The sequence below is a fragment of the Eschrichtius robustus genome, chromosome 3, assembly GCF_028021215.1.
Source record: "Eschrichtius robustus isolate mEscRob2 chromosome 3, mEscRob2.pri, whole genome shotgun sequence".
NCBI lineage: Eukaryota > Metazoa > Chordata > Mammalia > Artiodactyla > Eschrichtiidae > Eschrichtius > Eschrichtius robustus.
This window is the reverse complement of record NC_090826.1, coordinates 141308055-141330774: the sequence shown is the minus strand read 5'-3', so window position 1 is coordinate 141330774 and position 22720 is coordinate 141308055. Positions and strand designations below refer to the sequence as shown.

Here is a 22720-nt window from a genome sequence, read left to right as displayed (position 1 = left end):
ACTACTAAAAAAGTAAAAAAAAAAAAAAAAAGTATAACCAATATGCTAAGAAAGGAGAGGAAATGTAATAATATAAGATGCTTAATTAAAATCACAAAAGGCAGAAAAACTGTGGAAGAAAAAAATAATAACAAAGAACAAGGTCAAGAAATAGAAAACAGTAACAAATATTGTAGATATTGAACCAACTATATCAATAATCACTTTGAATGTTAACAGTCTAAATGCATCAAGTAAGAACAGAGATTGTCAGGGTGAGTCAAAACACAAGATACGACTATATATTAGCTACAAGATACCAGCTTTACAAATAAAAACTCATAGATTCTAAGTAAATGGATAGAGAAAGTACACCAAGCTAATACTAATCAGAAGAAAAAAAGAGTATTAATTTTATACAGAACAGCCTTCAGAGAAAGGAATGTTATCAGGGATGAAGAAGAGTATTACATAATGATAAAGGGGTCAATTCTCTAAGAAGATATAACAATTTTTAACGTATATATGTATAATGGAGTGTCAAATTATGTGACCAGAACAAGAGCTCTAGGTGTGATAAAACTGCAAGGAGAAATATGTAAATCCACTTTCATAGTTGGAGACTTCAACACCCCTCTATGATAAATGGGCAGATCCAGCAGGCAGAATATAGATAAGCACCTAGCTGAACTCAACAACACCATCAATCAAATAGATCAATCAACTAGATAATTACAACCTACTTTACCAAACAACAGCAGAATACACATTTCACTCAAGCTCACATAAGACATTCACCAACACAGACCACATTCTGGGCCATAAGCATACTTTAAAATTTTTAAATGAATAGAAATTATACATCTGCTGTCAGACTATAATGCAATTAAACTAGAAATCAATAACAGAAAGATAGTTGGAAAATCTCAAAACACATGGAGACTTAAAAATAGACATCTAATAACACGTGGGTCAAAGAAGAAATCTTACAAATATTTTAAACTAAATAAAAATTAAAAGTTATCAAAACTTGGGAGATGCAGTAAAAGCAGTACTTAGAGGGAAATTTAGAGCATTGAATGCATATATTAGAATAAAAGAAAGATCATCTAAATCAATCATCTAAGTTTCCACCTTAGGAAACCCAAAATAGAAGAGCAATTAAAATCCAAAGCAAGCAGAATATAAGAAATAATAGAACTTAGAGCAGACATCAATGAAATTGTAAGCAGGAAATCAATGGAGAAAATCAATGAAAACAAAACCTGGCTTTTTGAAAAGATCAATAATATCAGTAAGTCTCTAGCTAGACTAAGAAAAACAGAGAGAGGACACAGATTAGTAATATCAGAAATGAAAGCAAGAATATCACTACAGATACCCTGGACATTAAAAGGGTAAGAAAAGAATACTCAGAACAATTCTATCCCACAAATTTGATAACATAGATGAAATGGATCAATTCCTTGAAAGACACAGTTTGCCAAAAATCATACAAGAAGAAATAGATGATCTGAATATATATGTATTTGAAGTATGAAGACCCTTGTATTATATCATAAAGCCCATCAATAAACAACAACTATGAAAGAGGCACCAAACAGCCAAGAAGACAGAGTGACTTAGCCAGTTGAGATCAGCAAGTCTCTGTCATAATCCACCCTAGCATTGGCACAATGAGCTCATGAACAGAGCATGTAGGTTGCAGGGATGGAGGTTGCGTATGGACCCAGTAGCATGAGCCCCACACTCACCAAGGCTGACTTAGCTACCAAGGTGGCCAAACGTTCAACTTGCCAGCAACAAAGACAAATGCTAAACTCACATTTTTCAACGTTGCTTGTAGAAAACCAACTACCCACTTGGTAACAAGTTGATGACATTGGACATTTTTACTCCAGAGGGGGGAGCTGTTCACCTGGACTGGAACTGACATGTATTTCTAACTTCAAGGCTTCAGTCAGCATTGATGTTTGGGGGCTTACAAGTGTTTGATCTCCTGAATAGGATCCCACATAACATTGCCTCTGATCAAGGGATACACTTACAGTAAAGGGGGTCGGCAATGGGCATATGGTAACGGGGTCCACTAGTTTTGTCACCTGTGAGAGCTGCTAGCCTGGTAGAGTAACAACCATTTTTTTGAAGGTCTAGCTGTGAAACCAGCTTGGAGATGATACCTTGGGCCACGTCCTCCAGGATAAACTGAAGAACATTATATGGTGCTGTGGCCCCAGTAAGTTGAATATTGAGTATGAGAATCAAGGGATGAAAGTAGAAGAGATCCATTTACCATCAGTAACAGTGATTTACTTAGGGAAATTTTTAATCCTTACAACTTTAGGTTCTGTGGGTCTAGACCAGCACTGTCCAATAGAAATATAATGTGCACCATGTATACAATTTAAAAATTTCTAGTAGTCAAATTTAAAAAGCTAAAAGGAAAAGAGTGAAATTAATTTTAGCCGTATATTTTATTTAACCTATTGGTACCAGCTACACATCAAGAGCTCAATGGCCACATGGGGCTAGTGGCTCCTGTGTAGGACAGAACCAGCCTAGAGGTCCTGGTTCCCAGAGTGGGAATGCTTCTACTAGGGACACAGTAGGAGCTCAATCACTTCAAGTTTCTTATGCCAAGAGGCTAGCAGACAAGCAAAGGAGTCACCGCCCTGGCAGGGCAATTGACTATAATCATTAGGGTCATCAGTTATGCAGCAGCGGCAGGGGAGCTTTCATTTGGCACTCTTAGTATTCCCTTGTCCAATTTTAATGATAAATTAACAAGTGAGCAGTCACAGCCTGAGAAGTCATGATAACCAGGGGCTCATGTTCTCAGGGATGAAAGTCTATGTTATCTTGCCACGTTAGACCCCCAAGACCAGCAGAGCCACTAGCTGAGCATAAAAGGAATCTATCATGGGTATCAAAGCAGGGAGAAGTATTTGTTGTGATCTCCAGACAAGCTGTAGTAAAGTTTGCCAGCCTTTCTTGTATAAGTTGCCTAGGAAAAGAAACCAATCAGACTCCTGGAAGAACTGTTCCAAGATGGGTAAAATTTCCTTACAAAGCAAGTGGACAGTACTGAGTTCTGTGGGCATGGCTTAGCTCCTTTCTTTAGGAGCAAAGCACTCATTCCCCCAGCTGCCTGGAGTCATTGGCTGCTGACACTCACAGCTCAGGTCCCCTCTGGAAGTGGTCTTGGCCAAAGGGCACTGCCCAGCCTGAGGTTATGTCCTCCCAAAGGCAGCCACATTTGAGTCAATGAGAAGATACAAAAGTTTCTTGCCTCAGTGAGGGACAACTCTGAAGGCCCATCCTAGCTTTACAGCTTCCTATAGGATCTGCTGACATTTATTATAACTACCTCACAGTTCAGCATCTACATCTGCCCAGTTCTGCTTTCCTCACTCCCTATGGCTGTTATTTCTAAGACACGCCCCAACAAACCTCCTTCCACAAATCTCTGACTCCAGGAATCTTGGCAGAAGACAAATCTGCATTATTTAAAACCCCAGAGTGATAACTAGGTAAGAAGGTAGGAATTAATGATTTCATCCTCATCCTCCTTCATTTATAATTGCATCTGATTTTCATGATGCCCTTCTTTGGCTTTGTAGGAGAGAATAAAGACATGGTCATTCTCTGCTGACCATCCTTCTTTTGGCTTATGCCTCTTGAGTTTGGAGATTCTCTCTTACCTGGTTGTCTCAAATCTATCCCTGAGTTTAAACACTTACCTATTTGAGGTCCTTTTTCACAATATATTTTGTAGTCATCACTGATCTTCTCTATGGCCACCTTTGGATACTTACAGCAGAGTTCCTCAAAGGACATTTTCTCTATGTCTATCAAGTAGGGAAAAACAGGAATGGAATCTAGTTGCCCACTCTGATTTCAAAGATTCATGTACTTTTTTTGAAGGCATTGCTTTTAAAATGTTATTTTAGTAGGACAATAGTGTTTTAATGGAATGTTTACACAGGGACACAAGTTTCCTAGGCCAAATTAGAAATAAGAAAACACAGCCTCCCCTGTCCTCCAGAATGGGGGCTTCTGCCCTTCTTGGAGACACCTGACCCATGGAGATTTTCTGCCTAAGGTATACTCGGGTAACTGATATGACTTTGAAAGAAGCACTTATTGTTAACACATACACAAGAAGTAATTCATCCAAATGAATATTGGCCCCTTCAAACCCCGTCTATTATAGGGAGGAGCTGCAAATGCATTTCACATATTCTGCTATTGCATCAAAGAATTTGATGCACTTATGGATAGCAGATGGCAAATAACATGCTAAGACCTTTTTCTCTTTCTTGGCTCTGTCTTTGGGAATTACTTTCAGAATTGACAACTCGTATATATAACTGAATATCATACATAGTTGTGAATCATTGTCCCTTGAGAGTGAATTATTTTTTCTAGGGGTAGCTATACATCGTTCCTAGGCATGCATGGTGAATTGAGAGGGAAAGCCTTTTTGTATCCAAAATGAGATGGGGCAGTAAGACTGAGGCAGCAAGAGAAGTTTTAATGACGTATTGGGCAATGGCAGAATAGCAGCGCCTTGCCTACCAAGGTCAAAACACTCATTTGTGTTGTGAGTTCTGGGGTTTAGAGTAAGTCTAATCACACACAGCTCCCCTGGAGCTCTCCAGGGCAGTCCAGTACTTTTTGAGGTTATACTGGTGGAGTCTAGAAGGAATACGGGGTGTGGCCCTGTGAATGTCATTTGTCCCTATGCCAGCATTGTCATTGCCATCATTACCATCTCTCACCAGGGGAATCTGTGGTGGTAAGAGCAGTGGATTATTGCTGTAAAGAATCCAGGTTTCTAGTCCTGCCTCAATCCCTCCCTTGTGGAGAAACCATGAGCAAGTCTTCTTACCACTCTGAGGCTCAGTTTCTCCACATGAAAGATGAGAGTATTCTAGCTCTGATGCTCAGTGAGTTTATGGGATAGTCTGAGTGGAGGCGTCAGCCTACCTGGGAGTCAGGGCCCCAGCTTGGACAAATGCACAGGAGGCCTTTTATCGGGTTAGACTTGCATTTCCAAAAAGCACTGGTGGAGAAAGTAATGGGGTGTGCTGGGGGGAGGGAGGGGGCATCTCCATGGAGGTGATTCCCACTCTTCCTGACCACCCCTGGCATTCCATGGCTACCAAGGGAATGTCCCTTGCCCAGTATGTATGTGGTCAAATTTACCAGCCATCCATTCTTTCACTTTTCTCTTGATTCCTAGGAGAGGATTTGGAATGTTTGGGAATTAGAGAAAAGGTGAAATCCTGAGGTAAAACAGAAGGCCTGTTCATGCTAGATTTAAATAACTCATGCCCAAACATGCTCTGAGGAACAAGCATCCGAAGCATCCTGTTTTGTATACAGAGTGCACATCAAAGTTTTAAGAGTTGAGGGTTACATTTTTTAGTGTAATCTAACAAGTACTACTTATTGAGGACCTGCTTGCTGTGTAAATGGATTACCTCCAGTCCTTTCAATGGTGCCATCATCCCCATTCTATAGATGAGGAAAGGAGGCTCAGGGAGATAAAGTGACTTGCCAAGTAAGCTCACAGAGCAAGGAAGTGGTGGAAATGAATATTCAAAGCTTTTGCTTACTAATATGTATCCATATTTTTCAAAGTGAAGGTCATGACTCAATAGTATGCCAAAAAATAGAGTCATCACCAGCTTTTACAAAATAAAATGGAATAAAATACAGAGTATGAGAGTATATCATCTTATGTGATAAGTGCAGGTTTTGCTTTGTGAAATTTTTTTTTTTATATATACGCTCACATATATACACTGGTATATGTTCTCTGGATCATGAAGTCAAATGTATTTATTGTGCATTGAAGTTTGAGAAATATTGCGGTACTCTGACTACCTCAGCATTGATAATTAAAGCTGTTTGTTCAATCTGAATAATAATGGCTACTCTTACTGTTGCCAAATGTTGTGCTAATGACTTTCATAGATGATCTTGGGTCATCTTCACAACAAGCCTATTATTCCCATCTTACAGATGAGAGAACTGGGGCTTCAAGAGAGGTTAGATACATTGCTCAGGTTCACACAGCTGCTAGTAGAGCTAGGATGTAACCCAGATCTCTGGGACAGGAGAGCCTGTGCTCCTAATCACTTCTTTCCACTGCCTGGGTGACTGGTGTGTTATGTTGGGAGAGGAAGGTGGCCGTTAAAAATATATTCAAGAAAGTGTTTTGGACCTGATTCTGGGGGAGGTGTGCTGAGGTGGAACGTGCTTTTCAGATGCATGAAATGAAGTAGTCAGTGTAACTGTGGTTTTGCTTGGTGGGCAGGAGTCTGGCCAAACTTGAGAGCTCTGGCTCCTTTCAGATCCAGTGGGGGCCTCGGCAGTCAGTCAGTCTGGATCCAGGTCCTGGCTCTGCCGCTTCCTGTGTGACCTTGGGAATGTAATTTATCCTCTCTGTGCCTCAGTTACTCTGTACCTACTTCATAAATTATCTTGAAGATCAAACGAGGTCATCTTGGCATTGCACAGTGCCGACACATAGTAAATACTCACTAAATGTTAAATACTAATATTTCCAGTGGCTTACGTGTAAGATAAAAAAATTATGGGACTGACCTTACCTGCCAGAAACACTGGAGTCGTCCTTTCTAGCCGGAGAGACCCGCCTTGCTTCAAGTCCTCAGTAGCTATCTTTTGCCACTGCATAGATTCCATTTCTTCCATGATAGCCAAACCCTGGCTTAACTCCAGAGATTCCTCAAATCTCTTATAAAGAAGAATGGTCTCTTCTTTGCTTATAGATTCTCTTTGATGCCACCTGGTTCTGGTGAGCCTGCTCTGAGTCTAAGAGAAGGGGATGGGGCCAGACAGCATTTGCTACAGGAACTAGACCAGAAGCAAGATTTTTACACCAGTCCTTCTGTGCCTCCCTGGCACATGGAGTCTGATTATTTACAATTTGTTAAGAACTATTGCTCCTTTACACACACACACACGCACACACATGCACACATGCACACACACACACACACCCATCCCTCTTCAAATCAAACTCATTTTCTATAAGGCAGAAATTCTATATGAATGTGGCTTCTTCAAATTCAGCTTATGCACTTGAATCTTTTTCCTTGAGAGGATTATCTTTAGAACATCAGGGACCATGTCAACCCCCAGATGTCATAGGAAAAATCAAAATTTCATTTACTTTAACAAACAGCACTTTTAAAAGAGCAGTTACTGCCTTTTCTTTCCTCAACCTCATGATTCCTCCCCAACTCAAAGTCCCTCTTACTGTAAAAATGAGAAACCAGTAGTCCTCTTCATCCAGGAATTCAGCATACAAGGGGCTAAGCATCTGAAACCCAAACACAACATAAGCATTATGAGGAGGTGCTTGCTGTATCTCTCCTGTTAGTATTCATGTGGGAGAAGAGTAGGCTGCAGGTTCTGGATTCTCTAATTTGGAGATATAATGGAACAACAAACATTAGCCATGACCACCCAGGAGGTATTCCTTTGCCTCTGTGAGTATGACAACTCCCACCACAGCCTCTCTGAATCTCAGAGAACAATAATCAATATTTACTTAAGAAGGGATATAACAAATCATTTACTGAAGGACAATTATTTGACATCTACATACTTCTTTTTTCCTTTGCAAAGTACTATCTCATGTGATTTTTAAAATGATCCTGGAAACCAAGCATCTCCTTTTGGTATGTCTACTCTTAATATCTCCCACTTGAAGAACTTACCCACATGAATATTTCATTAGTTTAAAACAAACAAACAAACAACCAAAAAAATCCCCTACAAGTCAGTGCTTAGCTAAGTTTGTTTATCTGTACTCACTTTTATTCTTTTTTTTTTTTTTTTTTAAATCTTCCCGGACCAGGGCTCGAACCCTTGTCCCCTGCATTGGCAGGTAGATTCTTTTTTGTCTGTAATTTATTTATTTTTTATTTATTTTATTTTTGGCTCCACTGGGTCTTTGTTTTTGCGCGCGGGCTTTTCTCTAGTTGCGGCGAGCGGGGGCTACTCTTTGCTGTGGTGCATGGGCTTCTCATTGCAGTGGCTTCTCTTGTTGTGGAGCATGGGGTCTAGGTGCACGGGCTTCAGTAGTTGTGGCTCATGGGCTCTAGAGCACAGGCTCAGTAGTTGTGGCGCACAGGCTTTGTTTCTCTGTGGCATGTGGGATATTCCCCGACCTGGGCTCGAACCCGTGTCCCCTGCATTGGCAGGCAGATTCTTAACCACTGCACCACCAGGGAAGCCCTATTCATTTATTTATCTGACAAATATTTCCTGAGTGCCTCCCATGTGCCTGGCACTGTGCACATGACTGGAAATATACAGATCAATATGCTACAAGACTGGTTCTCAAGGAGCTCACCTTCTAGCATGATGAACAGCTGTATGACTTATGCTATGATAGAGGTGAGAACAAAGCTCTTTGGGAACATAGTGGAGGAAAAATTATCTATGTTTTGAGTTCAGGAAATCCAGGAAAAATTCATAAAGGCAAGGAGATTTAAACCAGAATTTATGCCTTGCAGGATAAGTAGGAGCTCACCACGTGGACATGGAGTAAAGGGCATGCCAGGCAGTGGGAAGAACTGAAGCAAAGACACAGAGAAGGGATGTATGTATGTATGTAAGTATGAGAATGATGAGTACTCCAGCATGGCTGAGGTGTAGCATTCCTGCAAAGAGCTCAGGGATGGGGCAGTGGCAAGGGATGAGGCAGGGAAAGTTGGTTGGGACCATACATAAGGGACTTGAATGCTTTGGTAAGTAGTCTGGACATTATTTTGCAGGCAATAAGTTGCCAATAATAATTTTAAAGGATTGTAAGATTGTCTCCACAAACTGCCCAAGTCATGCTGCTAAAAGTGAGTTCAAGAGTATGAGTTAGCAACTTTATCAGATCTCCTAGACTCCTGGGGTAACCAAAGTGAAGTATATTCCTGAAAGAATTCAACTCAGTGATTGAATAATAGCAATATAAAATGTAATATAGTGTTATTGACTAATGGATAAGCTCTAAGTATCTACACTAAATATGAAAAATAGACTTGTGAAATGTCTATTCTGTTTTCAAAGATTTATGAGTGGTGACAGCAGCATCATGGCATTATGAGACGCTCTCTTTACCTCTCTCCTTCAATTTACAACCAGTAAAACATCCATAATTCAACAAATATTTCTCTGCCCAACACATCAGGATGCTGAAGGGTTCCACACATCTGTACATCTAAAGATGTACAGATCTTTAGAGCTGGGGGTGTGGGTGGACTGGCAGAGGCACCCACATCCCCAGCTCTTACCCCATTTTCTCCCCTCCTTCCCAGTCGCTAAGCCCATGATCCAGGTTCTCCCAGACACAGTGGAGGTGCCCAACATCCCAGTGCCTCAGGGGGTGAGGCCCATGACAGCAATGGCACTGACAGCAGCAAAGCATCAGCAACCTCAGAGTCACAAGCAGCAACCATGAGGGCACCAGTGACAACTCTAGCATAAGTGGTGGAGGATGAAAAGTGCCAATTCTCAAACACAGGTAGAGGCTGCTCAGGTAAAGGAAAACAAAAACTTGTGCTATAGCACCACCTACTAAAAAACAAAAGAAAAGCCTCTAATTACTAACTTTTTGAGTTGTTAGAATCAAGTTAAAAAGCTTTACCTAAAGAAAAAAGTTGCTTGGTGCTTCAAATGCACTGGCAGAGGAACAACTCATCAAGCACGATGAAAAACACAATGACACGGTGTCACAAAAAGAAGACGACAATTCTCCAGAAACCAAACTTAAAGTCATGAAATATTGCCATTTAACTGATAGAGAATTCAAAATAGCTGTCATGGAGAAACTCAGTGAGCTGCAACAAGACTAAGAAAAGCAGTTCAATGAGTTCAGGAATAAAATTAATAAACAGAAGGAATACTTTACCAAAGAGGTTGAAACTCTAAAAAAGAACCAATCAAAAATTCGGGACCGGAAGAACTCAGTAAATGAGGTGAAGAATACATTAGGAGGCACTGGAAATAGAGCCAACCAGATGGAAAAGAGAACTAGCAAGGTCGGAGACAGAAATCTAGAAATGATACAGGGAGAAGAGGAAAGATAACTAAGATCTAGAAGGAGAAAAAGATGAAGGGGAAGCAGAAAAAGGAGAAAAGCAGAAGCAGAACAAGAAGCAGAAGCAGAAGCAGAAGCAGAAGAAGAAGAAGAAGAAGAAGAAGAAGAAGAAGAAGAAGAAGAAGAAGAAGAAGAAGAAGATGATGAAGAAGAAGGAGGAGGAGGAGGAGGGGGAGAAGAGGAAGAAGGAGAAGGAGGAGGAGGGGGAGGAGGAGGGGGAGGAGGAGGAGGAGGAGGAGGAGGAGGAGGAGAAGAAGAAAGAAGAAGAAGAAGAAGAAGAAGAAGAAGAAGAAGAAGAAGAAGAAGAAGAAGAAGAAGAAGAAGAAGAAGAAGAAGAAGAAGAAGAAGAAGAAGAAGAAGAAGAAGAAGAAGAAGGAGAAAAAGAAGAAGAAGGGGAAGAAAAAGAAGAGGAGGAAGGAGAAGGAGAAGAGGAAGTAGAAAGTCTACAAGAATTATCTGATCCATTAGAAAGGGCAGCATAAGGATAATGGGTATCCCAGAAGGAGAAAAGAGGGAGAAGGGAGCAGAGAGTTTATTTAAAGAAATAATACAAACCTGGGAAAAGAGCTGGATATACAAGTCCATGAAGTTAAGAGAACACCTAATTACCTCAACACAAAAAGACTTTCTCCAAGACACACTAGAGGGAAGAGATATGGGGATATATGTATATGTATAGCTGATTCACTTTGTAATAAAGCAGAAACTAACACATCATTGTAAAGCAATTTATACTCCAATAAAGATGTTAAAAAAACCAAAAACCAAAAATCAACCTCAATGACAAAGAATTTTAAAGGCAGCCAGGGGAAAAATGGATGGTAACCTACAGAGGAACCCCCATCAGGTGACCAGCAGATTTCTCAGCAGAAAATCTATAGGCCAGGAGAGAGTGTAATGACGTATTCAAAATATTGAAAGCTTAAAAACTGCCAGCCAAAAATATGCTATACAGCAGAGTTATCCTTCAGATATGAAGGAAAATAAGGGATTTCCCAGACAAACAAAAACTGATTTCATCACCACGAGAACTGCCTTACAAGAAATGTTGAAAGGAGCTCTTCTACCTGAAACGAAAAGGTAAAAGTACAAAAAACTTTGTATGAGGTGATAAATAGACAGAATCAGAAAATTGCAACTCTATATCATAATATGTTGTTAAACACAATTATAGCATAAAGGTCAAAGGGAAAAATCAGTAAAAATAACTATAGCTACTTCAGTTTGGTAATAAACTCAACATAAAAAGGGATCATTTGAGACAACAAAAACATAAAAAGGGAAGAGGAAAAGGACAGAAACCTTATAAGCAAGATAGGATGCTATCAGCAGAAAAAAGACTATATCATCTATGAGACGTTTTATACAAACCTAATGGTGACCACAAAACATTATTTTAGAGCAGAGACATGAAACAAAAAAAAAAGAAAGAGAGAAAACTGAGGAAAGCATCATAGAAAACCACCAAACTAAAAGAGCAGACAGAAAAATACAGAAAAAGAAACAATGGAGATACAGAGCAACAAGAAAAAAAAAAGATAAAAGGCAGTACTAAGTCTTTATTTATCAATAATCACCCTAAATGTAAATGGATTGAATTCACTAATCAAAAGACCCAGAGTAGCTGAACAGATTAAAAAACAAGCCCCAACTATATGCTGCTTCCAGGAGACTCGTCTTAGCTCTAAAGACAAACACAGGCTCAAAGTGAAGGGATGGAAGATGATACTCCAAGCAAATGGCAGCCAAAAGAAAGCAGATGTAGTTGTACTCATATCAGACAAAATAGACTTCAAGCCAAAAGGGGTAACAAGATACAAACATGGACACTGTATAATGATAAAGGGGACAATTCACCAAGAGGACATAACAATGATTATATATGCACCTAAAATAAGAGCACTAAAATATATAAAGCAATCATTACCAGACACAAAGGGAGAAATTGACAGCAACACAGTAACAGTAGGGAACTTTAATACCCCACTTACATCAGTAGGTAAGTCACCCAGACAGAAAGTCAACCAGGAAACAATGGCCTTAAATGAAACACTGAACAGATGGATTTGATAGATTTGTACAGAATATTCCATTCAAATGAGCAGAATACACATTCTTCTCAAGGGCACGTGGCGCATTCTCAATCATAGACCATATGTTGAAACACAAAACAAGTCTCCATAAATTTAAGAAGATTAAAATCATAGCAAGCATCTTTTCCAACACAATGGTATAAAATTAGAAATCAACTACAAGAAGAAAGCTGGAAAAATCACAAATGTGTGCAGACTAAACAACATCCTACTGAACAACTATTGAGTCAATGAAGAAATCAAAGGAGAAATTTAAAAAACCTGAAGACAAGTGAAAATGAAAGTATGACATACCAAGATCTATAGGATGTAGCAAAAGTGGTACTAAGAGGGTAGTTTATAGTAATATAGGCCTACCTCAAGAAACAAGAAAAATCTCAAATAAACAATATAATTTTGTACATAAAGAAACTAGAAAAAGAAGAACAAACAGAACCCGAAGTCAGTTGAAGGAAGGAAATAAAAGATTTATGATTCTATCTAACAACTAATGAATAAATGATCAAGTTGATTTCACAAAAAACAATGCTTAATAGAGCATTTTCCATTAGAAGAAATAATCAGACATGAAGCAAAATGATAGGAATAAATAATAAATAAAACAATATCTAAAAACCCCATGATTGCTTTTTAAAATTTGACCTATTTTTATTTTTTATTTTTCTATAACTTTTTTGTTAGAATGTATTAGAGTTTCCTTCAGAATTGAGTTTGTCCATCACTTGGTAAACCATCTTGGCCTCTCCTCAGAACAGTGTGTAAAGAGCTAGATAGTAAATATTTTAGTCTGTGTGGGCCACAGACCAAATGGTCTCTGTTGCAACGATTCAACTGTGTAGTTATAGCACATGACAACATGTAAACAAACGGGCACAGCTGTGTTGCAATAAAACTTTATTTATGGACACTGAAATTTGAATTTCATATAATACCCATGTGGCATGTTGCATTCTTCTTTTGATATTTTTCTACCATTAAAAAAATGCAAAACCACTGTTAGCTCACTGGCTATGCAAATACAGGAGGTAAGCTGATTTGGCTCCCGGACTGAAGTTTGCTGACTCTGCAGTAGGCTGAGGGAATCTGGATGCTGGCTCCACACTTGTCAGGAAACAGCAGTGGGACCTTAGACCCTGCTCTATCATCTGTAAAAACAGAGGGGAGGCTGAGGGAACCTCGAGGCCGTCGTCCTATTCTAAGGTTCGATGGTTCTGATTAAGGGTTGTAAGAGGATGAACATTTGTGTACTACCACTTGCCAAACACCATACACACAGTGTCTTTCTTTGAGGGAGCCATTATAATCCCCATTGTACTGATGAGGAGACAAGCATCAAAGGGGCCCAGCAGCCTTCTACCTAAGATCAAACGATGTGAAAGTGGAGAAACTAGAATTCAAATTCACTGCTGTCTGCTCTCCTCACTAAAACTCAGTGTCCTTTGTATCTTTAATCTTACTTTCCCTCGGTCAAAAAGAAACTTTTTTATTGTTGTAAAATATATATAGCATGAATTTGCCATTTTAACCATTTTTAAGTGTACAATTCAGTGGCATTAATTACATGCATCATTATGCAACCATCACCACGGTCTATTTCCAAAACTTTTTATCACCCCAAATGGAAACTCTGTACTAATTAGGCAACAACTCCCCATTTTCCTTCCTCCCAGCCCCTGGTAACAATGAATCTATTTTCCATTAGATTTTATTTAATTAAGGAAATTTTAGTTTAATTTCTTGTCATCCTACCTGGTCTCCTGCCAGTGTCTATGAAACTCCTTACCCCAGACATCTTCAGCACCATCTCTCAATCTTCCCCTCTTTGGACAGAACCAAGAGCAGAATTTAAGGCTGATGTTCTGTCTTCCAGGTTCACACCCTTTTCTCTCTACTTATTTACTTTTTACAGTATAGTATCCTCAACATAAGTATAAACTTATTGAATTCACAAATATAATAACAAAATATGATTTTGTCCCGATTCTCATTTTACATCTGAGGACAAAGAGACATAGAGAAACTAAAGAATTTTGACTTCAAGTTTGTTCAAGACCACCTAGCCAAATGGTGACAGAGCCAGGACTTAAAACTTTTTCCTCTATTCCACGTGGACTCTGTTTCCACATCAGTGAGTCAGAAGTCAGGATATAGACCTATTAGCTGGCATGCTATCAGTATTCAACAAAAGCTGATTGTATAATTGGAGGATGGTTGAACAGGTGGATGAAAATCAGAGTTCTCACCGAGACAGGTGTCTCAGACCAGACAAGATTGTGGCAAAGCCCATAGAAGGGTCATCTCCAAATAGGACTGATTGATTCAACAAATGTTTGTTGACATTTGCCTGTCTATCAGCCCTATCGAGAACTAAACACTGCACTGCCAGTAGTTTTCTAGATGCTGTGGAGACAGTACTGACGAATCAGACAAAAACTTCTGCCCTCATAGGGAGAAGGAAAATAAGCAAATTAAGTTAAATATATATGTATTTATATATACATATATATAACACAATATATATAACATACATAACATATATATAGTGTATTTATTTGAAATATAGTACAAGTATATTATATGTATATGTGATAGATGTACATTGCATACACAAATGCATACATGTGCATTGTAAGCATTATACATGTATTATACATGAATGCACACAAAGTGTGTGTATCTATGTATGTATGTATGGAAGGATGGATGCATGGATCCAGATCGTGATAAGTGCTCAGGAGAAAAGTAAAATGGAGATGGGGTTGAAGTTTTATATAAAGTGGGCAGGGAAGGCCTCACTGAGATGACTTGAGTAAAGACCTGAGGGAGTGGGGGACTCAGCCATGCAGGCATCTGCACGTTACATACAGCAGGAGCAGCACAACCGAGCTAGGGGTGTGTCTGGCTTAGCCAAAGTGATGAGCACGGAGGCAGAGGAAGATGAAGCCAGAGAGGAGAGGCAGAGGACAGATAGTGTAGACCTTGTTGGTTTTAGCAAGGGCTTTGGCTTTTACTGGAGACAGCCATCTCTTTTCAAGCTCCTCACTGACTTTCTTTTACTTACTTTCAGTTAAATTACATAGTTTATGTTTTAGCAGAATCACTGCAGTCACTCTGGGAAGAAACCTGCTGAGGGCCAAAAGCAGACCCAGAGGCATCAGATAGGAGGCCACTGTAGTGATCCAGGAGAGTTTGGACGGGGCTTGGATGAGAGTGGTTGTAACGGGTGAGGGGAGGAATACCAGACTCTGGATACATTTTTAAGGTTGAACCAACTGGATTCACTGGTAGACTAGACGTGAGTGTGAGACAAAGAGGAGAGTCATAGATGATATCAAGATTTTTAATCTTAGAAACTGTGATAGTCCAGCATTATCGATAACACAAATACCTTCAATATCTTTGCTGAAGACCAAAGGCCTAGAGAGAGAGCTTTGCTGTGTGGATTTGCTGTTCCAGGAAGCAAAGCCTATCTAAGCCTTTAGCCCCAAATGCCTCTACAAAGGGTGGGGAAGGGAGGGGAGGGAGGACGGCTCTGGAGCTTCTACTACTCAAGAACTGTGCAAACAGCTTTGGCTGTGGACCCACTGGACTGATCTCATCCCTACACATCCCAGATGTGCAACCCTGGATAATTGAAGTGCATTAGGAATTGTGCTGGACGTAGAGCCAAGGACTCCTGGATTCTGACCCTGATTCCTCCGCTAGCCTGCTGCGTGCCTTTGGGCTAATCCACACACCCTTTCTAAGTCTCATTTTCCTCATTTGTACAGTAGTGTCAATAACACTACCCTGTCTGCTGCTTGGAGGTGCTAAGAAGCCCAAAGGAGGTAATGAGTGTGCTTATCAGGTAAATATGTTATAATGTGCCAAATAGCTTTTTGTTTATAGCCATTGCCCTCCAGATCCACTCTCTACCCTTCTTCACCCTGCTTGTGCCTGGGGAAATTAACGTGTATGGACACATCAACACACTCCCTTGACCTCTCATTGGATATATCCGGAGCTGGTAGGAAAAGGGAAACAAAAGGTGGAGAGTGAGCTTGGAGTACCTATTCCCCCCGATCCTTCCAGACGTCCCTCTACTGACAATCACAGCTCCTGCCAAGTGCTCCACTCTACACAGCTCTTTATCTCCTGGTTCTGGTAACCGCTCCCACTCTTCCACTCTTCAGACCTAAGAGTGGTGAAGGTGGCCCACCCTTACTGGCCCTGCGGTATTGCACGGGGTATCCACTGTGGTTTCCCTACCCTCCTTTGTAAGTAGTGCCTTTTTATTAAGCTCTCATCTGTTACCCAATTTGGCTCCACCATTTGTTATCTGCCAATATCTTGACTTACAATCATCAAACTATTACTTCCTGTGAGTCACCAGGATAGTCCCGTGCTTTTATCTAATGTTTGGGGATAAGAATAAACCCTCCCACTTGGCCATTTCCGTGATGGCTAGTCTAGGAAAGGGAGACCCTGTATTTCAGTACATGAGGTTTAGAAAAGAGTTCTTAAAACTTCCCTCAATAGAACAGTTCGAGGTTCACAGTTTTGGGAGACTCTGTATAAGGGGGAAATGAAGACTACTCCTCCGCCTTCATCCTACTTTGGAGTTTTGGCTGCTTCTTGGGAATTTATATAACTTGTTCCTAAGAGATCAACCAACCAGCTCTTCAATATGTAAAGGGTTGTGTGGGTACTTATATCATTAAGTTAGCCAGGATAGAGGACCAGATAGGATTTTTGGTCAGTCAGAAGACCTAATCTTCCAGATACCAACCCATTTCTGTGAGGTATGGCCTACCTTGCAGATCTCCTTCTGGGCTCTGGGAATCCAGGGGTTCACATCCCCAGATGGCAGCAGCTCCTTCAGGCCTTTGACGGTTTGGGATTTTAGTGGTAGGCGTAGACAAATCTGTTCATTCAGGTAGAGCTCACAGATCCGGTTGCCCAGCATGTGCCGAAAGATGGCTTTCCCAGTCTTCCTGTTACTCATCAGGACACTGAGGAAATGGTGCAGGTCCTGCCAGAGGTCCAGGAGTTGGACCTCCACTTTCAAATTTTGCTTCTTCAGATGGTCCCGGAAGGGACTCCCTGCACAGGCATCAGCACACAAGGCCCAGTGGGTGTACCCCAAGGAGAGGTTTTGCTTCACGGCCTTCTTGATTGTCGTGTGGGGGGCGTAATTGATGATGGGGGTGACAGTCCTCAGGTGGGTAGAGAATGATGTCTCAATAAGGCCCTCCATGTGGAGGTGGCTCTTGGCTTTGTTCTTCACGTTGGACTTCTTGGCACAGAGAATATCCTTTTCCTGGGAACTGATGATTCTCTCCTTTGAAGAGGTCTCTTTCGGGGAAGGCGTTTGTATAACCAACTTGCCTTGAGGAAACAGCTCCTGGGGGAGCAAAGTGTTGGTATCTGGATTGGTATCCACTTCCAGAGACCAAGAGCCATGGTCTATCAAGTGCCACATCTTCCTCTTGGCCTTCCTGCTCGAGTACCGCTTCTGGGGGTGGTGGCCCTTCTTGACGCTCATACTCAGAGGGAGCCCTCTTACGTGGGTATAGCAGATACTGTACAGGCGAGTCTCGTATTCTTGCATTACAGCCTGGCAGGATTCCTCCTTGGCCATGATGGTCTTAGCGTGGGTGTAAAAGTTAGGGAGCCAATAGCTCTGGAGTTTGAACAGAGCCACTTTTTGCATGTGGCTCAGGATCTCCCTCCTGGTCGTTGACTGGTTGGGATGCCAGATAGAAAGGTTCAGAAGGGCCTCTGGAAAGAAAGATACAGGATGAAAATGATGTGGGATGGTGAAGTTTTTGAATTTTTCCAAATGTTTTTGTGTATAGCCTTTCATTCATTCCTCACGCAATCCTGGGGTGTAGACAGGTCAGATATATAGTGAACACATTTTTAGGGTTTGTTCAGCACACAGTGACCCCTTACTCTGATTACCTTCCTTCTTCCCCAGAGAAATAACCATTTTGTGGGATTCCTCTAGTTACTTTTTAGACTACTGAAAGTTATTGTAAAGAAAAGCAAGAGGTACACGAAAACATGTTCAAGAACAGGAAACATGTACCTCTGAATGAGATTTCTCAAAGTTAGATCTGACTGAAGGAAAGAGTTTGGACTGGACAAATTGAAAAAATCCCAACTAGCCCTGGTTTTAATGTCATCAGTTCTCAATTATCTATTTGAATAAAGAGGAGTGTGACTAAGCCCAAACAGTGAATCTTCTGGAACACGTTTGTATTTGGGTTAGGAACGCCTTCTCACTTAATAAATGAATACATTGGAATGAATCTGATGTTCTAGAGAAGGGGTTGGCAAATGTTTTTCTGTAAAGAGCCAGATAGTAAATATTTTAAGCTTTGTGAGCCATATATAGTCTCTGTTGCACAGTCTTCTTCTTTAAGCCTTTGAAAATACAAATACACTCTTAGCTCATAGGCCACATGTACTGCATTTGGCCTGTGGACTGTAGTTTGTTCTCAAGAATCCCAATTGAAAAATAAAACAAAACAACAACAACAACAAAAAAAAAACATGCCATGCAGGCTTAGAAGTGCAGGAGCTGTTCAATTACCCTGTCCCAATTCCCCTTCATTCTTGCCAGCCATTCTTCACTGACAAGTACTATCTCAGGAACAGGCACATACCAGCTTCAGACAACTGGTCTCTCTCAAGCCCTTCCCTGTTTAGGGTTGGGGTTCCCACTGATATCCCTGATGGAGAGGGTAGCAGTCTGCAAGGCAAGAGACTGAGGACTATCAGACACTGGACTGATTTTTTCTTATATCTCCCAGGGATTTCACTTCAGATATGCTTTATAATTCTTACTGATGTTCATGTTGCAGAGTGTCACCACCCGCGAGCTTTCCTGCAGATGGGTGGCCTTCAGCATGAAGAGGAGGGACAGGTAGTGGTCTCTCACTTCCAGGTCCATCTCATTTATGCTCAGAATCTTCTCAGCAAGAATCCAGAAATCCACCAGCTCTTCACCTACGGGTCGGACAGGATAGGATAGGCACCGAGCTGCACCCCAATCTTGCCCCTCAGCGGCTGCATCTGCATGTGACCTCTGATCCCCCGACCCCCACCCACCAGCTTGCTCTAGTGCCTCCAACATCACCTTCAGCCACTCCTTTGGCTTAAGGCATCATCTCCAGAAACGTCCTAATGCAGGAACTGATGGGAGGCACGGAAAAAAGGGACTTAACGGATAGGAGTCTTTCATGAGTTTTTTTTGGTTGTTAGAAAAACTGTCAGTTTAGGGAAAACCACGAGACTCTGGGAATAAATCATTAGACATTTAGGTTTTGTCCAAAAAATAAAGATCAGGGGTAAAAGAACATTTCCTAGATCATGGCCCAGAGCAGCCTGCAGAAGGACACTGGAGCCAAAAGGTGCCAAAGACTACATTCCCTGTTTCACAACTTTGCCAGGGTTGAAGTCTGAGTGACAAACTGTAAGACAGTCAGTCTAGTTCTTCCCTGCCTGATCCCTGGAGATCCAGAATTTCACCTTTAAACTAGGATTTGTTCCCCCCTGAAATTTAATGATGCTGAACTGGAATGTCAGCCAGTGCTCACTGCCAGCCTCCTAGACTCACCAACTACTGGACCCAATAGAACAGAAAGCAGGACACCCCAACCTTTTGCTACAGGGATTTACTTATGGACTTGTTCCTTGTCTGTCTCCCCACTGTCATGGCAGCTTTGGGAAGCAGGGACTTTATGGCTCTTGTTCACCTTTCTATCCCCACCTGCAAGCACAGTGGCTGCCATACAGTGGTTCTCAGTAAACATTGTTAAATGAATGAATGAATGAATGAAAGGGACTCTGATTGCTTTTGCCCTAACCTGCACGATGGACCCCAGTTTTCAAAGACTTTTACCCAAACTGCATTATAATATATTTTTTGTATTCACCACAGACATACAGAACTGTTAGCAGTGCTCCGGAGGATCCTGGAAGCTGTTAAAAACTTGCAAAGGCCCCAGGAACAACCCCAAGAACCCACCTGCACTGCCCTTGAGGTAGGTACAGAAGCGCCACATCCCTCTGACCCCGCCAAGGCATTTCTGGAGTAGCCACTGGTCTGCCTTTTTCCATCTCATCATCTTGGCTGTCAGGAAAAGTCCATGGTGAGAAACTGAGAATGAGCTCTTCCCCCGGTCCCTCTCTCAGCCTTGCACATGGCCAGACCCCCATTAGCTCAGTGTGAGTGAGGAAAAATGGTGACCGGTGAGATGAGTTGGGTCCTGATTATGTGGTGCTTTTGAAGCTAGGCACCAGACCCTCTAGTGACATTCATCAATGACATGGGATGGACATAGAAGTATGTGTACAATCCACAGGTCAAAGTTACCCTCCAACGAAGGCCCCTTGCCTTCTATGGTCCCCCCCTGACAGCGATGTTCCCAATATATATCAATATATTGAAGGAGGGAGGTGAGTGTAATGGGAGATTTGTTACAACATTTTACTCAGTGGGATCTCCGGAATCTTAATGTTCCCTGGTTTCCTTTTTCCTTTGGCTACTTGAGCTGAGAATCAAGTTGTCCAATCAACCCTAGATGGAAATCTTATTCATTCATTCTTTCAACAAATATTTATTATATGCCTACTAAGTGCCGAGTACCATTCTGGGTGTTCAGGATACATCCATAAAGAGAACAAAAATCCCCACCCTCAAGGAGCTTGTACTCTAGCAGAGGAGACAGACAATAAACAATAAGTATAGTAAATACATTCCCTAGTGAGAATGAAAGTTATAAGCATTACAGGAAAGAATGAAACAGGAAAGGAGGATGTAGGGAGAGCTAGGGCAGGGGTTGGATGAGTGGGCTGTGGGCCATCAGGGTAGCCTTCAATGAGGAGGTGAGAGCTGCCCAGAGACTTGAGGTGAAGGGAGGTGCATGTGAATACATGGAGGAGGAGCGTTCCAGGCAGAGTGAACAGCCAGTGCAGAGCCTCGAAATGGGAATGTGTCCCTATGTCTGAGGAACTGCAGGGAGGCCAATCTGGCTGGAATGGAGTGAGCAAGAGAGAAGCAGGAGATGAGGTCGGAAAGGCAATGGAGCCAGGTCTCCAGGACCTGGAAAGGCATTTTAGGGGCGCTGGATGTCACACTGAGATGGGAGCCATTGGTGGTGGTGGTGGGGAGGGTCAGCACGCAGAGGAGTGACATGAACTAACGAAAGTTTTAAAAAGCTCACCCTGGCTGCTGGGAGCAGGAGAACAAGAGCAGCAGTGAGGAGACTGATTCAGAGATGATTTCAATAGCCAGGTGAGAAATGATGGTGGCTTAGGCCAGGTGACAACAATGAAGGTGGTGCTACCTTTGATTCTGAACATATTGTAAGGAATTTGGCCATCATTAACTCTCATTTCTGGCTGCAGTGAGACAAACAGCTCAGCCCATCAGACTCCGGCTTGTTGCTCTTGGTTCTGATTTTTCAGCCTAAGATTTCTCCACAACACAGCCTGAGCCAACCGTACATCTAAGGCCATGAAGGCAGCCCATATTTGTACCTTACTGTAGGGCTGACAGGCACAGGATTCCGTGCAACCTAGCTGCCCAGGTTTCTCCCCACACACACCCGCGTGCTTACCTCCTTCTGGGGACTTAACGAAAGTGAGGAACTCCTGACAGAGAATGTAATGGAAACACAAGTCGGTTTTACAGAAGAAAGGTAACCGGTATTTTTCCAACCAGGTCAATAATCCTTTGTACTTTGCAACCTAGAGTCCAAACAAATAAGGAACAGAAAAGAGAAATGGAGCTGAATTGTTAAGAAATGCAGCTTAGCAAGGGGCAATAAATAACCTCATGTTTGTAGTATTTGGCCCAGAGGAGAAGTGTGTTGATTAAAAATAGTCTCTAAGGGAGGCGGAGACTGGGGTTGAGGCTCACAAAGGGCTGATTGGTAGGAAAGGAAAGGCTTGTTTTTTCATCAGAAAAATCTCTCTCATTCCTGGGTGAGGTCGTTTAAGAAAAGATCAAAGTAAAAAAAAAAAAATCTAAGTTTTGCTTGAGAGAAGAGAAGCAGGAGAGATTTTGGTCTGTTGTGTCAAGTCATAACTCTACTCAACTTGCTTCTTTGTAAGCACACTTACAATTTCTCACAAGCTCCCAACCCATATCACCTACACAACGTGTACAAAAATGCACAAACACTCACACATAACATCATTTAGAAGACGGAACGGATCCCTGAAGGATGTAACTACCAGAGAAAGGAAAAGAAAATAAAATTTTAAGTCTTGGGGTTCTCCTAAGAAAACAAAATATAAGAATATGAGTGGAGTGTCTTTCTCAGCTCTCCAGATCCCAGAGAAAAATAAAACCTTGTTGTGAGAATGGCTGAGTGACCTTTCTGATGCCACATGTCACAGGTAGGGCACGAGGAAGCCATTGATGAGTCCAAGGTCTACAGAGTGGAAAAGGAGAACAGGAAGGGGGGACAAGGAGAAGAGAAAGACAGTGGAAAAGGACAAGGAAAAAACATATAAAGGGAAA

At 41.5% G+C, this 22720-nt stretch overlaps 1 protein-coding gene across 1 annotated transcript in view; it reads right to left on the bottom strand.

Annotated features, from left to right (window-relative positions):
* The window catches only part of LOC137760724 (regulator of G-protein signaling protein-like), a 100763-nt gene that overhangs the window by 53366 nt on the left and 24677 nt on the right, over window positions 1–22720 (bottom strand). Inside the window, 7 exon segments of the mRNA XM_068537633.1 lie at window positions 3720–3827; window positions 6600–6822; window positions 7271–7333; window positions 16997–17964; window positions 19036–19197; window positions 20219–20323; window positions 21813–21942. Of these exon segments, the coding sequence (XP_068393734.1) occupies window positions 3720–3827; window positions 6600–6822; window positions 7271–7333; window positions 16997–17964; window positions 19036–19197; window positions 20219–20323; window positions 21813–21942 (1759 nt within the window).